Genomic DNA, 17,176 nt, shown 5'->3' on the forward strand with positions numbered 1-17,176 from the left:
TGCAGTTACTTAGCTGGTTGGACTGGATCCAGATCTCGTTAAGATTTAATTCATGACTGGTTCTTAAGGAATCTGAATCTCACAGTAGTCTCAGCAAAAATCTCAATGGGAGGTGACTTTCAAACTTGTGACTGCGATCTCTGGCACCTGGCTCGAGATCCCGCAGGCCTTAGAAACGTGCCATGTCCTCCGAGTGTCTGGTCCTGGCTGACCAGCATGGACACAAGCTGTGACGCTGGAACCCTCATGAGGCGTTTGGGAAGTTGTCCAGCATGGGGCTTGGGTCCCATCAGTCACAGCCTGGGGGAGGGCGCTCTGCTTGGCCCTGCCGGCACGTACCGTGTCAGGGATGAGCCTGGCTCCCTCCTGACTGTGACTTCTCCCCTCTCCTAGGCCTGAGGACAAACGTGGGACGATGTCGGAGGCGCGACATGACAGCACAAGCAGTTTACAGCGGAAGAAGCCACCATGGTTAAAACTGGACATCCCGGTGCCGGTGCCCACGTCGGTGCCAGAAGAGCCCCAGCCTGTGCAGGTACAGAGGCCAGGGGCTGGAGGGAGGAGCTGTGGAGGGGGTGTGCAGAGCCCCACTGCGCTGAGAGCATGCCTGTGCCCGTGGTCTCCAGCAGTCCTGGCTGAGAGAAAGGCAGCGTGTGATGGCAGGTCACGAGGCCACGTGAGAAGGGGCAGAGCCATTGGGTAAATTTATGATCAGTAATTAACTCCCCCTTGAAGGGGATGTGGGAGGGATGAGAGTGTGTTGCTGATGTGCTCAGATCAGTGGATGTGACTGTTTGGATGTGGGGATTGTGAAAAGTGTCCTGGCTGGGGGATATGGGAGTGAGGTATTCAAACAAGCATTTCTTAAGGGGACTGGGGGGTGAAGGGCTCCTAGACAAACGTGAGGGCCTGGAAGTGCTGGAGCTCGTGCCGAAATGAGCTGACTTATGAATAGCTGAGGTAATGACAAGCTGTCGTCAGTAACAGCAGAGAAAGAACAGTTACTGGCAACACAAAGCTGTTACCAGCATGAGGAACATAAGAAAATCATGTGGGATGAGAAATAAGTAACATTGAAGAGTGGTGAAGCAGAGATGGGGTGATAGGTTAATAGGAACTGTGCAAAGTATGGGAGTAAAACAGCCATATTTGTGCTGGGAATAGGAAGGATAACAGGAATTTCTGCTACAAGGTGGCAAAAACTCTCACGTACGGGTGAGACCTGGGTAGGACGATTGCTGGCTGCTCGTGTGACCTTACTGCAGGAAGAGAGTCTACCTGCACCAAAGGCAGAGCCGGAGAGTTCTTACTGCCCAGCTCCATGGACGTGGTGCAGTGCCTGGCTTCAGTTGCTTATGTGAAAGAATGGTTTAGCCATCAGAGAAATGGAGGGTTATGTAGCTTCCCTGGAGGGGAGTTGACGACAAGCTTGTCTTAAGAGGGAACTTACGTTGTGCTTGGAATAGCAAGGTCTGGCCTCTTCGCCGCTCCTTGATCCAGGGACTAAAATGCACTTCAGTTATGTGGCAGCTTCTGGTAGATAAATCTTGGTCCTGGTCTTCCCTTGGAAGGAAAGTGATCAGGGTTCAGCCTGCAGGGATTAGAAGTGAAAAGCAGGGTTTTAACAGTGCAGGTTGAAACCTTCCAAATCACTTATTTGAGGCTTTGATGGATGTTCTCTCACCTGAAATCTCTAAATCCAACTGGGCACCTTCTGGAGAGACACTCCGTACTTATGACAGAAGCTGGCAGAGGTGATGTTCTCTGGAGGTCTGGTGTGCACAGCACAGTCTGTCAGGATAGGAATGCATAATGGGCTCCTTTGGCTTATAACCTGAGTATCTATGCATTGTTTTAACATAAAACATAACAAAAATGTTAAGATTAGTAGAAATTATTACCTTCCTGGGCTAGAGGGGCTGGAGTAGCAAGTAGTCTTGAGGCAGAGACAGTGTCTGACCAGAGAAACAGTTGATCAGAGCTTCACTTGCCAGAGGGACAGTCTGCTCAGCCTGCATTTTATAAATGGGAGATGGTGTCTCTGCCAAGCTGATGAAAAATTAATCCAGAGCAGCCCCGGGGAGGCAGTTGTATAAGCTGAGAACAGTCTGGTGAGTTGTGTCATATTTGGTAGGTGACATTCAGCCAAGGCATGCCAGGAGCTTTCAGACCTGAGTGTGTCCAGACACCTAGGTTATGAACAAAGCTAATGTGGCTTTCCCAGCTTGCTTAGCCTGCACCAGGCAGCAGCTACAGCACAGACCGACCCACAGCTCTCACAGGCTTTTAATGCAGATCCAGAGTCACTTATGAAGCAAATCTCACTTACTGTGCTTCTCTTCACCTTGTGGAGTGGTCTAGGAGTATGTGATCTGTGTTTCTTCGGGCTAGAAAAAAGCCAAGAGGGTATGTTGCAGGAGCTCATGTAATACACCCCATCTACAAATGGACATCAGTCCATGGGCCAGGCTAGAGCAAGTCTGAACTGAGACCCAGCGCAACACGCAGATGCTGCATCCTTGATGCTAACTGTTCTGTGCTGCAGAGCCATTCCTGGCTAACATGAACACAGTCCTTGTTAGCCTGATTTTGCTGCCCAACTGCGTGCACCCAGCTTGTGGTTGGGGTGTTGGGTGGGTGGGTCTAGCTGTTGAATTGCTAACTAAATGTTCCACAACCTGACTGGCCTCGTAGAGCATCATTCTGAGAACACTGACTCCCCTCCTGCTTTTCTTCACAGCCAACGAGACGTCAGGCCTTTCTGCGAAGTGTGAGCATGCCCGCCGACAACACCCGTGTGCCCTCCCTGCCAAACGAAGTGAGGAGACCGGTGCTACAACGACAGACCTCAATCACCCAGACCATCAAGAGGTGAGACACTGAGTTTATGGAGCCTGCTTTAGTGGATTCTGCCATCCATTCCCACCCGTTATTTGTGGATTTATGGTCCTCTGCTTGTCCCATTGCCTGGCACTTAAGTGGCATGCTGTCACAGCAGGATTAGGTTGTCTCCCTTGTTATCTATCATGAGGTTGCAGAAGAGGGTGGTTGCAGATAGGTCCCCAATATATAAGCCCAGTGGTGCTATATAGCCTGTCTTTAGTAAGTGAGGAGACAAGTCCTGGGAGGAAGATTGTGGTGATCAGGACAATGAATGGTTCTTGCCACTTAGAAACAAATTTTGACTGCCCCCATGCTGCAGGGAGCTGGCTGTTTCTGAGTAACAGGATGCCTCAGGCCCTGATGTTTAGCTGAGACGGTATGATGCGGTGTGCTGGGCTTGCTTTGGTGCAGTATCTGAGAGCATATGATTGCTGGGGGAGGCAGCAGTCCAGGGCTCTCAGCAGCTTGGGTCCTGGCACTAGCTCATCGGCAGGTCCTTGAGATGGCTATGAGGGGTCTTGGAGAGTAGGGAGAGGCTGCTCCAGTCCTGTCCCCCATGCCTGCACAGAGGGTTAGCATTTGTCCCCACGACCCAGGGGTCTCTGAGACACGGCCATACAGCTGAATGCTCCTTCCCTCCCCATGGCAAAGGCTTATTCCAGTTTGTCCAAAGGGAGTGGCTCTCCCAGCTGCTCTCCTGAGATGCCTGGCTTGTATCCCTGGCAGTGCGTCAGGCCTGCCTGGATCCCAGGAGCATCCCTGGAGCTCCACAGGTCAGGGGCACTTTCAGCCAACCAGGCTTCGCCCACCCACAAAGGAGCAACTTTCCAGCTATGGGAGAGACTCACCTCCCATGCAGTGTTTTCCTTTGCCTCAGACGTTCCCCAGCTGCCTTGGTGGTGAAGCTCTCCCACAGCAGCTCTCCGTGATCATGCTTCTTGCGAGGTTGGGAGGGCTGAGCCATGAAGCAGTGTCTGCTCTTTTCAGGGCTGTGGGCAGCTTCTGGGCCTGCCTGAGGCTGTCCTTGCACACTTAGACTGCCTCTTCCCTCACCTGCCTGCCCTTGTTCCACTCCTTGCCAGGACGATTAGGCAAGAGCATGTCAAGGATGAGGGGATATCCTGGGAGGGTGCTGCAGAGGCCCTGACAAGAAGCATTGTGTGGGAGGGCCAGGGTAGCCTTCTCCCTCAGAGGTCCTCACAACATGCAGCTTGTGTGTAGGGCGGAGAGGTTGGGGAAATGCAAAGCACTTTGGTGCTGGGGGAACAAATTTGCCCCCAGTGCTACTACATTATAAGACAGACAAGGCATATGGAGCTACAGTGAGCAAGGAAGGAGTGCTGGACAGTGGTGGTGAAGCTCCCACACACTGAGGGAGATGCTGATGTCTTGCCTAGCATTGGGGCAGTGTGCAGACACATGTGGCTGTTGCACCAACAGACCCTGTGACATGTTTTCCTCTTGCCTGCCCAGGCTGTAATGGAAGTGCTGGGGCTCAGGTTGATGGCTTTGTCCCTGCCTGTGCTTAATGGTCTGTGTAGGCATTTTGTACCGTGGGAGTACATGCAGTCCCACAGGGAGTGGCCCAGATGTGCACAAATGGTTTTGGAAGTCCTGGGAGTCTCCTGCTCAGAGTATGTATGTGGGGGGTTCAATGCTACTTTGCAGTGCTGAGTTGTCTCATGCAGGCTGTTGTGCAGCACAGGGGGCGGCCAAGTCTCTTCCTCCTGGAGGACTCGCAGCTCGTGGGTGACTTCTACAGTGCGCTGTGGGATGTGGGTAGGACAGCAGGTGCAGCAGTGAGAAGGACTTTCCAAGGGGCAGAACTGGAGGAGATGCACACATGACATGACACTAGCAATAAAAACATGAAATAAGTGGATCTGAAACAAGGACAGGGAACTGGAAAGTACCAAGGAAAGACCTAAAAACCTGTGCTCCGTTTAGCAAAGCTAGGGATGCAATGGAGAATTGCAGACCATGCATCCATAAAGGCATCTTGGGGGTTTGTTTTGTGAGTCCAGGGAGGCTGACTGCCAGGTTTTCTGCTTAACACAGCCCCTAGGATGCACAGAACGTGAAACTGTTCTGGCAACAGGACTCTACACCATCCTGTTCCCTGGGGCTTAGAGGATACAAATCAAGTGTGAGCCTAAGGTCAAGCCTGTGTGATCCAGAACATGGCATGGGAGTGATTCATGTGCCTGAGAATAGGCGTCTAACACCCATTCCAGTCTCCCGGGGTGTCCGAGATGTCCATGCAAGGCAGCAGATGTGGCACAGATAGACTTGTGCACCAGGCAAGATCCTGCCAGGGTCAACCAGAATGGGCCTGGGGCACTTCCAGTGGCATCAGACACCTGTATCTAAGCAGATGATATCTTGGCCTGCGGACACCTCCCTGGTTTCACACTCCAGTGTCCAAAGCCAGCCAGTGGGATCCGTAGCTGGGCGTCTGGGCAGAAGAAGGCAGATCACAGAGGTCTGGGGGTTGAGGGGGATTGCAGTATCCCTGCTATCTTCAAGAGCAACAGGAGACATACGTCAGGGGTGCAGATGCACCAAAAGGATTCAGCAGCCTCCTGGGTTCAAAGATGGTGTTGTGTGGCTTGAGTTTGGTTGTTTCTCGTAGGTCATGCTCTCAGCTGGAGGCCGCTGTCATGTGCAGTGTGGCACAACTGCTGCCGATGGGGCTATGGAAGGAGACGGAGAGGTGTTGGATGCAGGTCGCTGCTCCCCTCCACAGCCCTGCAGGCTCCTTCCCTTCAGCTCTCTTTTCTTTGCAGCAGGCAGGTACGGTTTCAAAGGAGTCAGACCCTGCCCATTCATGGGCACCGGGTGGGCAGGAGTTCCCTGAGAAAGCGGCAGTCCCTGCCCCGATCGTTTTTCAGGTACTGGTAGCACTGAGTGTGAAACCCACACCTGCATGCGTGTGCAAGGACTGTTGTGAACTGCACAGATTGTGGCTGTTGCTGGGACCACATTGCCTTTCCAGGGCTGGCCAGGAGGCCTACAAACAGGCGGGAGTGAGAAAGTTCATGTGTGCTTCTAACAAAAACCAGTTGTCACTCCTACTAAATATGCAGGCAGCTGTCAATAAGTAGCATGGACTAACAAGCTGTCTACCCGCCAGCCTCACTCCCTCCTGCCTTTCCTAACAAGCTGTCAACCTCCTGATATTCCAGCCGTAGCTGGAATATCTCCCCAGGGCAGCCATAGCGCAGCTTGCCTTTGCTAGCATCAATGCAACATGTGGCGTACGCATATGTTGGCCCCAAAGCCTCCTTGGGGCAGAAGGGGAAGGAGAGGAAGCAGCACCGAGCAGATGCTAGTCATGTTGGTCCAGACGGGGCTCAGAAGCTGGTGAATGGAACAGAGCATCCGCTCTTTCACTGTTGACATTACGGCTTTTTCTAATCCAAATGTGACTGTCTTCTTTTTGAGGTGGAGGTCTTCGTTTACTTAGCACCAAGGAGATGAGCCACTCCAGGAGTCCAGGGCACAATGGCCCATCGACCACCACCCCAAGACTGGAGCTCAGTAAACTTTTAAATCAGACAGACAACATGACTTTGTGCGTGGCAGGGACTGGACCTAATGCCTAGGAGTCCATTCCTGTCCTACCTTCCTCAATGCTGCCCTTGGCCAGATGCCACTGTGGCACTGTGTCCACCTTTGGCGACTGCTTGCGTTTGGTCTTGGGCTTTCAGGGCTGGTTAACTCACCGCGATAGAAGAGCGAGAGTTGACCTCTGATGTTGGTTCATTGCTTGTGACAGTGCTCCAGGGAGTCTGTAGGATGTGGTGGGGCTCCCCAGCTGGACAGGGGCTTTCAGCATCTTCCCAGGGTGCTTCAGATACCCCAACTCTGTAGTCAGCTCTCCTGGACTATCTTGACTATGATCAGAGAGTAGGACAGCTCTTTACCCTGGCCCTGGACCAGCTGTGGTGGTGCTTGTCCTTCCAGGCTAGCGGGAGCACAGTTTCAGAGGGCTGTGAGGCGCTGCTGTTGGTGCAATGGGCCATTCATCAGCAGTCTCATATGGGCACAAACAACCCTCAGTTCTATCCCTTTGAGGAGTGGCCCTGTGTATGGGCTTGTCACTCAAGGTCACCTTGGTGTTGAAATATTGGTTACGGCAGTCTATGAGAAGCCGTCTGAATTGTAAGACTGTTTTGTGGCGTGTGTTGTGGCTGAGCATCTGCCCAGCCAGAGCATTACCTCTGTGCTATAGGCTTGGTTTGGGTCTGTCAGGCCAGGTGCTGACTCTAGGCCCTTCTGCTCTGAACGGAGACAAAGATTGCTCTGACGAGATGTGGGTCCGTGGGAGCAGAGCAGTGCTCTGAGATATGCACGTAGCCCTGTCTCTGAGGTCTGGCCCCTGTTGACTTGCTGGAGACGTTTGGGTCAGTGAGGTCAGGTGAGATCTAGCAATGGCCCACGTGACCTCACGCCTGCTGAAGGGTCTGTTCTGGATTGTTGGGAGAACGGGGAAGGCTGACGGCAGTGCGTGGTGGTTTGCATCTGGAGGTTTTAGCTGGAAAGGCTGTGGGTTTCAAATTCACATCTTTTTACATGGTGGCAGGACACCTTCAACTGTTGGTTGATGGTATTTTTGCTTGGTAGGGTGCAAAACACAGCACTAGTTTCCTGTCTCCAGTGCACTGACTCAGTTCCCCTGTGTGACTTAATTCTAGATTTAATCCAGCCTTTACTCCAGTGTATATTTTAATACTCCCTTTGTGATCTGTGAGATCTTCCTTCTCAGCAGCTGGAAATCCTGCTCCTGAGCAGGGGGCCTGAGGCCAGGGTTTTGGGTTTGGCTTGGAAGGACTTTCAGGGTTCGACACCTGGGCCAGACAACTGTAGGCTGACACAGCTTGTCATCTTCTGAGGAAGGATTAACCACAGTGGGAAAGGCTTGGCAGGGCTGTGATGATCTTTGTAGGTTTAGGGTACCAGCTGTCCTGCAGTATTTGAAGTAGGTTGTTAGTCTGACTTATCCTGATCCTTTTCCACCTTCCTTGGGATTTTGCTTCTGATCCACTGCTCTTCTGTGACAGCAGCCACTTGGCAGCAAACCTACCTCGTGGCTGCGACCTTTTGCTCCTACTTCTGCAACCAGCAGCTTAGAACTGTGTGTGTCTGCCTTAGCAGAGATCAGGACCACGGCAAACATTTGCCATTAATGTTACCTTTGAGGAGGATAGAAATCCTCCTGATGCAGCATGAGATGGAGAAGTTAGGGATATCCTGGGAGTGTGGGGGGAGGCTGGGAGAGAACAGTGAATTCTGGTGGCTCTTGGGAGAAGCTACAGAGCCATGAAACGGTACAATCCCACATTGAGCTGGCCTGAAGACGGTAAGTGTTTTCAATAGATGGTTTTTAAAGAAAAAAAAAACACCTTTCACCAAATTCTTTTCTGAATTTCTGTTCCATCTCTTTTTCTTTCTTTTTGGAAAAACTCAGAAAAAACTGTCCTTTACACACAGTGAATCTCTTCTGTCATTTTTCTTCTGTCTTAAGAGACAGAATGCTGTTGATGGTTGAACATTTCTGGCCAGCGTCTGTCAGGTTGCTAAAACCAGCTGAGGACAGGCTGCGAGATGCTCGTGGGGAAGAGTTCTGCCTGTCTTTGAATTGGGGTGGGCTGGAAGTGACCACCGGGGGTTTTGTCTTCTCATGTGCATAATCCAAGTAAACATAATGCTTCTTTGCACCTGTATGCTGGCATCTTTCAGAGGCACAGCGGACTGGTTTGGGGTGAGCAAAGACAGCGACGCTACTCAGAAATGGCAGAGAAAGAGCCTCCGCCACTGCAGCCTGCGGTATGGGAAGCTGAAACCTCAGGTCATCCGGGAAATGGACTTGCCCAGTCAGGACAATATTTCTCTAACAAGCACAGAGACTCCTCCTCCGCTCTATGTCGGACCCTGCCAGCTGGGCATGCAAAAGGTGAGTAACCTGGGACAGAGTCAAGGCCATTGTGTGTTTCCTGCATGGTGCCTTTACCACTTTGGCAGCTGTGACCTATCTGTGGGCTTAGTTCTGCCTGGACATGTCTGGGCTCCATGCTCAGACACTTCTCAAGTCTCAGATACAGTTTGGCAGACTCCCTCCTTCAGCAGCCTCTCTCTGGTCTCATTGGCTGAGATCCCTCAGCTGTTTCAGCGATAGGCTCAGAGCCGTGTTTGTCATGTTGTGACTATGGTGGTGATTAGATGTGTGCAGCATGTCCAAGAGCTCTCAGCTTAGGCTTTTTGCTGCCATTTTGCAAGGACAAAATTCTGTTGTACACAGAGTGGCCAGTATCCTGGAACCAAATATACAGTAACAGGCCTGGTATCACTCAGGGCACTTGCCTAGTGGATCCTTGTCCCAAGCAGAATGCAGGCAGTAGCACAGCTACTGTCCTCATAGGAACCTGCTTATGTTTTAGGACTTTGAAAAGTGTCTCTTGCAGCAGTGGTACTACAGCTCTGCTCACAGGTCCTCAGAATTGATTTTGAGTGCCTGCAAAAAGGACATCTGGTAGCCCCCTACTCGCTACCTTCAAGTGTAACCCCAGGGGACAAGACCCAGCCAAGAACATCCAGTTACCAGCACTTCAGAACTAACCCACAATGTCCCAGCTCTCCCCTTTGCTCCATTCAGCGATAGTAATCGATGTGGTTGATTATTTTGCGCTAGTGAGCACCACTGCAACCTGGGCAAGAGGGGAAACAAATTCCTTCCAAAGCAGGTTAGTCTGTGACCTGAAGCCTGGCTGCATCACTGAAGCAGAGGAGAATATTGTGCATCTTTCAATCAAGTTTCACCTTGTGCTCTTTCCTGTTTTCTTACTAGCTTGCAGTTAGTCTTTGGTCACAGGAGACTCAGAAATATTGTTGGGCTCTATGTGGGCTACATTAGATCAGAACATAGAAACATAGAATAGTTTGGGTTGGAAGGGACCTCTAAAGGTCATCTAGTCCAACCCCCCTGCCGTGGGCAGGGACATCTTCAACTACATCAGATTGCTCAGAGCCCCGTCCAACCTGACCTGGAATGTTTCCAGGGATGGGGCATCCACCACCTCTCTGGGCAACCTGTGCCAGTGCTTCACCACCCTCAGCGGAAAAAATTTCTTCCTTATATCTAGTCTGAATCTACCCCCCTTTAGTTTAAAGCCATTCCCCCTTGTCCTGTCGCAACAGGCCCTGCTAAAAAGTTTGTTCCCATCTTTTTTATAAGATCCCTTTAAGTACTGATAGGCTGCAATAAGGTCTCCCCGAAGCCTTCTCTTCTCCAGGCTGAACAACCCCAACTCTCTCAGCCTTTCTTCATAGGAGAGGTGCTCCATCCCCCAGATCATTTTTGTGGCCTCTTCTGGGGGGCAGAATCCCCTCCCTCGACCTGCTGGCCATGCTTCTTTGGATGCAGCCCAGGATACGGTTGGCCTTCTGGGCTGGGAGCGCACATTGCTGGCTCATGTCCAGCTTTTCATCCACCAGTACCCCCAAGTCCTTCTTGGCAGGGCTGCTCTCCATCCCTTCATCCCCCAGCCTATAGTGATACCGGGGGTTGCCTCGACCCAGGTGTAGGACCTTGCACTTGGCCTTGTTAAACCTCATGAGGTTCACACAGGCCCACTTCTGGAGCTTGTCCAGGTCCCTCTGGATGGCATCCCGTCCCTCTGGCGTGTCGACTGCACCACTCAGCTTGGTGTCATCTGCAAACTTGCTGAGGGTGCACTCGATCCCACTGTCGATGTCACTGATGAAGACATTAAAGAGTACCGGCCCCAATACGGACCCCTGTGGGATGCCAGTCGTCACCAGTCTCCGTCTGGACATTGAGCCATTGACGACTACCCTCTGGTAGTGGTATCATACTGATACCAAACGTGGTATCAGTAGATGTAAGCCCATAAACCTTCCTGTTGAGTGTGCAACTGTGGATTAAAAAAAGCTCGTAAAACATTAGGATAAAGCATAGAAGTCTTATGGAAACAACAGCTGTGATGATGTAAGGACAGAGACAAGGTTTGTAGCTGAAGGCAATATTTTCATTAGGTTGATTCGTATGTTTGGAAGAAGTGAGAGCTTTGGCCTGAAGAGTCCCAAAGAAGGGCTTGCAGCCTCCGGAAGCTTGCCTGCTTTTTCCAGCTGTTATAACTTAATTAATGGAAGCAGATGTAAATATACAGCTAAGCTTCAACAGGATACTGTTTAAGTCCTGGGCTGTCCAGTATTGGAAAGGAAACTAGCTGGAGGAAGAGCATGGCTGTTTTCAGGGTTTTCTCAAACTCCTGTTCAGACAGCGCATTGTCTGACTGTAGACCTCACTGGCACAGGAAATGAATGAAACCAAGAGCTTAGGAAGGGCTGAAGGAGGTTTGGAGTCTCCTGTGAACATCAGGAACATTCTGGGTGAAAATAGTCAATACCAACAAAAGAAAAAGGGAAAAAAAAGAAAAAGAAAAAAAAAAAAGGGCAGGGCGAGAGGTTTAAGGACTTAGGTTTGAGGCTTACAACTAGGGCTTAGCTTGCAATAGGTTATTCCTTATCTCCCTGTTGTAGAATTGCTTGTTGGTCTGTCCAGCCTGGTTCTTGGTCAATCCCAGGAGCCAGGCCACTGTCACGGTCTCGAGATGTTTGCTTGGAGGGAGGAGGGCTTGGTAGGGAAGGGTTTGGGGGTGAATGGACTGATGGGCTTCTTCTCTCGGCAGATCATAGACCCCTTGGCCCGTGGCCGAGCTTTCCGTATGGCTGATGACAATGATGGCTGCAGCATCCCCCACACACCGATCACGCCAGGTGCCACATCGCTCTGCTCCTTCACCAGCTCGCGCTCAGGGTTCAATCGCCTCCCACGACGGCGAAAACGGGAGTCTGTTGCCAAAATGAGTTTCCGAGCAGCTGCAGCTTTGGTGAAGGTACTGTCTGTGGGAGGGCAGGGACCAGTCTGGCGGGAGGATGGGGCGCTCTGCCTGAGAGGGAAGGAGGTGCTGAGCAAGGAGAATGGGGAGAGCAGTTGTGGAGGGGAAGAAACCAAGCCATCTGCTGTTCTGTTTCAGCCATGTGTCTAGGAAGCAGGATTTGCAAGAAGTAGGGATGATGGCTAGGTTTTGGTACAGGTTGTGCTTTCCCTTTATTGGCCTGGCGGCTTTGATTCCCACAGCCAGCAGCCTCAGAGCGTTCCAGCAGGTCCAGTTCAGCCTGCCTGGATGGGTGTCCATCTGCACCTGGTCAGCAGTCATGGAAGAGCAGAAGTACCTGAGGCTCTTACTATGCAAGTCTCTTCATCCTGCCACGTGTCTGCTTTCCTGGGCCCAGTGACCTTTTTGCTGTGTCCAGTACCACCCATCACTGCGGTTTGGTCAGAGACATTGTACAACATGTGGTAGAGGAGCATTGCTGCAAGCCTCACCTGCATGGGAGATGGGCACTGTGGACTGAGAAGTGGGGTAACGCTTGTGAGTCTCACCAGGAAGGCATCACACATCAGCAGGTCTGCTGTGCTCCACACACAAGCGTGAACCAGCTCAGCACTTGGGCTCCCTGTGCGTTGGCTGGGGTGGCCCTGCACGTGCCTGGGGTTCAGGTTTCTTGCAGTGACTCGATGCCAATTTCCCTGGCTCTAGGGGCGCTCTGTGAAGGACAGCACCCTGAGGAGAGCTCAGCGGCGCAGCTTCACCCCAGCAAGTTTCCTGGAGGAGGACACGGTGGATTTTCCAGATGAGCTCGACACGTCTTTCTTTGCTCGGGTGAGGGGCAGGGCTCTGGCATGGTACTGGCCCCAGAGGCAGTGCAAGACTCTAGGTCTGGCAGGACTGTGTGTTGCAGAGAGCAGCACTGCTTTCCACCAGGGCTGGTGTCTCAAATGTGATGCTGGCTTCTTCTGATGGGACTTCTGTTTCTCTGCCCAGGAAGGAGTCCTTCATGAGGAGCTCTCTACTTATCCGGATGAAGTGTTTGAGTCGCCATCAGAAGCTGCAATCAAAGATGCTGAGGTGAAACCTCTGGATCAGACAGATCTCACAGGAGGTGCCTTGGACAAAAATGAGCTTGAAAGAAGCCACTTGCTACTGTGAGTATCTTCCTGGAAGCTGCCAAAGCCTAACATGGGGTGGCCAACCCATTCAGAGTGGGACCTCCTGCATGGAGGAAGCCAGGACCTGAGTGCTGTGGGTGCTTGGTGCAAAGCTCAGAGCGGTGCAGTGATGGGTTTTCTTTAAACCCAGCTTAAGACCTCCTGCCCCAGCTACCCATGCATGTGAAAGGTGACTCTGAGGCCACCTCTGCAGTCTCTCCAGCAATTTCCAGCCTCACGTGATGTGTTTTGGAGACTGTATCATGCCTTGAGGAAACAAAAGACACTTTAAATGAGCTGTGAGGATGCTGAGGGCCCAGTCTTTGGCTACGGAGAATGTAGCAAAGACGAGAAGACTGTTGCCATTGCCACAGTCACCAGGAACTGTTGTCTCGCTCCAAGGAGCGGTGTGAAGCATTGCTGAGTGTCGAGCTGGGCTACATTCCTCACTCAAAATAAGAGAAAGGTGTGGCACTGATGCTGAGAGCCCTACAAATATGTGGGTGGTACTGTATTGTATGCCTAGATTTTTTCCACCTGAGTAACTGGTACTGAGTAATTGCTCTGTGTCGTTTCCGAGTCAGTTCTAGCTTAGCTGGTAGCTCACCCCAGCAGAGAGCTCTGCTGGGTGTGAACACGGAGCAGACAGGGAGGTCCTTGTTGTGGTTCTGCTGCTCACGGCCCATCTTGCTGTGTTGGTGCTTTCCCTTCAAGTGTTTCCAAGAACTTGACTCAGTCTTAACATAAGTGGAAGCAGCAAATGGTGGGAGTTTGTTGTCACTCCTCTGAGACGGTCTCGGTCTTCTTGGCTCCTTTTGGATCTCCTTAAATAGTTTTATTTATTGAAGAAAATAAATTTCTATCACACTTCAGAGAACTGTTATCAGATTCATAGTCAGGTGTCCTTTTAGGTGGCCAGGTGTTTATTTTGGCATAGGCTGATAGCCCAGCACCGGAAATATTGGGAAACAGCACGTCCATAACACAGAAACCACTTGAACTCTTGGGGCAAGAGCAGACTGCAGTGGAATCTGCACTTTCTGTTGGAGAAGGACTTCCCAAGGGGAAGTTGGGACTTTCAGCTTTATAAAAATGCATCTTCTGCAAGGTGCAATATTGAAAATAGCTGAAGTTTCACAGCAGTGGTTTTGGCTAGACGTTCAGATTCTCCCTCATCCTGTTGCTTGTCCATACTTCAGAGCTGTCATGGTATCTCCAAGATGCTCTGGTGATCTTTCAGAGAAAAGTTTGTCAGCTGGTTTCTCTGACCACTTCTGACAACCATTGTCTTTGTGCAGAGGGGGTCATTTAGGAAGCCAGAGGAGGTAAACTAGACCAGAGCGCATGTCAGGGACATGCCTACTACAGTGCTAGGCAGTGAGCAAGGGTGAAATGGTAGGTAGGTTTGGTGTTCTGGGTTTTTTTTTTTTTTGGTCAGGGTCTGAATGCTGCAGACCTGACCTCCAGACTGCTTTTAAGAGCAAAGAAATACAAAAACATCTGAATATGATGGAGACTTACAAAGCAGGTACTATTCACCAGTAGCTTGTGCAACGTTCATCACATACTCTATTTTGGTAAAAAAGCCTTCCTTTAGACAGTGATGCTTGGGATTTTTATTGTGTTGTTGAAGCCCGGTTTGTTGTTCTCCCGAAAAATGCATGCATCGGTGCAAATAAAGGGAGGAATGGAAGACAGATTGTGAGAGGTAACTGGCACAGCTTGCAGCATGTGAGTGTCACTTTCTTGGTCTGGGAAGCTGCCTGGATTCCTGCTCTTCTCTGATTTGGTGGGAATGGGGGTTTGACTTGCCAGTCCAATCACAGTAAAGTGCTTCAAGGGTGGGGATTTCCACTGCTGGGCTAAACTAGGCTTCCATTTCGTAGCAGAGAGCCAGAGTAAGAGGAATGAAGTAGAGGAGGAAATAGATGTGCGTGAGGCTGCAGATGTGCCCGGCTGCAGCCTCCCCATTTTAGCCTGTTGCTGAAACACTTCTTTAAAGCCTTGAGAGCTCCTCATTGGTGGGGCTTAGTTTGGCACAGCTGCCTTGTACCACCTTCTGCGTGTAGTCCTGCGCTTTCATCAACTGGTGCTGCATAACCCTTTGAAATACTTCCACTTCAGGGCACCTTGTCTGCCATCAGCTGCTGCTCAGCCTGGCTGTGGTGGGACAGACAGAGGGTCTGCTGCCACCAAAGACCAAGGAAGGGCTGGTTCCCATTGCTGTGCCACAGAGAAGGAAACCATTGCTGTCCTGCTTTTTATTTCAGCCCACTGGAGCGAGGCTGGAGGAAGCAAAAGGATGGGGCCCTGGCACAGCCCAAGGTCCGCTTGCGGCAGGAGGTGGTGAGTGTCAGCCCACAAAAGCGTGGCCAGCGCATCGCTGTCCCCGTCAGGAAGCTCTTCGCCAAGGAGAAGAGGCCGTATGGCCTGGGTATGGTGGGGAAGTTGACAAACCGTACATACCGCAAGCGCATCGACAGCTATGTCAAGCGGCAGATTGAGGACATGGATGATCACAGGTGAGAGCTGCAGTTGTAGAAGGGGTCCCAACAAAACTAGTGAGTGAGTAATTGCTGTTGCCCCTTGGTGACTCAGATCACTGCCTCGGGGTGATTGGGTGAAACCTGCTGCTAAGACCCCCCGGCCTGTATCCCTGAAGTACAGTGAAAACTGCAGCAGACAGCAGCATGTTAGCATCACCGTGCACTGGGAGCTCACCCTGCTCCTCACGTCGCTTTGGGTGTCTGTATCTCTGCTACCTGGAGGGACTGCAGATCTCTGCCCCACCACCACTGTCCTGTGATGAACAGGAAGGCTGAGGTATCCCTGCCTCTGATCATTCCCCTAAAGTCATTAGCTCAGATACACAGCACACTTTGGCATCAGGCTTATGTGTTCTCATGGATGTTTGCTTGGGAAAGGGTGGCTTGCCCAGTGTAATTGGGGAGTCAGAGTAAACAGGATCTGTCTGCCAGCAAGACCTTAGGTCATTGCCTCCAGTCTTGTGCATCCCTAGGTGATCCTGGCCCTGTACCCCAGATTCTGCCAAGGTCCCTGGGGAAAAACAGCAGCTTTTCTCCTGTGTTCTGTGAGTAGATGTAATATGCCTGGGTTTCTGCTCTGATCTTTTTCCTTTCCCTCCATCCAGGCCTTTCTTCACTTACTGGGTCACCTTTGTGCATTCACTCATCACCATCCTCGCTGTGTGCATCTATGGCATTGCCCCTGTGGGGTTCTCACAACATGAAACTGTTGATTCAGTAAGTAAATCCCCCTGACTTGCCTGGAGTGTGATTGTGTCTCAGCCTTCACCTGCTGGCTCTTGTGTCGTAGTCTTCAGCATATTGGCTACTTGCCTGAGGGCCTTGACAGTTGGATGCTGGGCGTCCAGCCTCGGGGGGCTGCCTGCAGCATCTCTGTGAGCCCCCATGCTGCCTTCTCTCCCTCCTGCAGCCACGTTGCTCTTGACATCAAATTATATCCAGCATGAAGCGTGGTGGGCTCTTTGCAGGATCTTGTTGTGTCTGTGCTGGGAGCCCTTTCAAGCAACTTGTTCCCCTCCTGGTGGAGACCAGAAGGATGTTCATGGCAAGGAAATATTTCAAACCTGAGTTAAGTTTTCACAACTGCTGCAGGATTTTGCTTCTGCCAGGAACAAAACTGACTTGTCTGACTTTGAGAGCTGATCTTGAAGCTGTTTGTAGCCTTCTCACGTGTTGTTAAAGGTCCCTGGGGTACCTATCTCTGCAGCCATATCCCCGCTGCGTGCAGGGGATGCCCTGGGGAGCTTCTCACCTACGTGTCTGACAGCTTTCAGAGCACTGTCACCAGCACCCGGGTTTACAGTGCCGGCAGGTGCTGCTTATGCTTCTGAACTGTGTGAAGGTTTTTGCAGGCTCTCAAGCCACTCCCAGGTCTCCAGGCCCTGGGATTTCTTGAAAGTTGAAGTAGCCAGAGATAGACATTTTAAATGAAATCTTAAGATGAAGGTGCCCATGCCTCGATGGGGGCTTACCTGTCATCCTGCAGAAGACCAGTTTGAGAGAACCGTGTGCCCAGTCATTGGCTGTGGGGATTTCTGTTCATCCTGGGTGCTGTTTTCACCAGCTCCTGCTGCTTGCTCTGCTGATCCTGTGGGCAGGAGCTCACGGGGCTCTCGCTTTCTCTCCTTGCAGGTCTTGCGAAACAGAGGGGTTTATGAAAATGTCAAATACG

General features: G+C 51.3%; 1 protein-coding gene across 2 annotated transcripts in view; it reads left to right on the plus strand.

Moving 5' to 3' along the window:
• The first annotated feature begins 399 nt into the window (after window positions 1-399).
• Window positions 400-17,176, plus strand: part of RHBDF1 (rhomboid 5 homolog 1 (Drosophila)) — a 22,941-nt gene continuing 6,164 nt past the window's right edge. Inside the window, exons 1-10 of one of the 2 annotated variants that reach the window (XM_009324710.1) lie at window positions 400-535; window positions 2,741-2,871; window positions 5,670-5,774; window positions 8,626-8,839; window positions 11,595-11,801; window positions 12,510-12,632; window positions 12,795-12,955; window positions 15,229-15,480; window positions 16,110-16,221; window positions 17,137-17,176. In XM_009324710.1, the coding sequence (XP_009322985.1) occupies window positions 416-535; window positions 2,741-2,871; window positions 5,670-5,774; window positions 8,626-8,839; window positions 11,595-11,801; window positions 12,510-12,632; window positions 12,795-12,955; window positions 15,229-15,480; window positions 16,110-16,221; window positions 17,137-17,176 (1,465 nt within the window). In that variant the 5' untranslated portion in view covers window positions 400-415. The remainder of the gene's footprint in view (window positions 536-2,740; window positions 2,872-5,669; window positions 5,775-8,625; window positions 8,840-11,594; window positions 11,802-12,509; window positions 12,633-12,794; window positions 12,956-15,228; window positions 15,481-16,109; window positions 16,222-17,136) is intronic. The other variant, XM_009324711.1, reaches the window with a different exon arrangement.

This window comes from Pygoscelis adeliae, unplaced genomic scaffold (assembly GCF_000699105.1).
Source record: "Pygoscelis adeliae isolate BGI_AS28 unplaced genomic scaffold, ASM69910v1 Scaffold85, whole genome shotgun sequence".
In the NCBI taxonomy this organism is placed as follows: Eukaryota; Metazoa; Chordata; class Aves; order Sphenisciformes; family Spheniscidae; genus Pygoscelis; species Pygoscelis adeliae.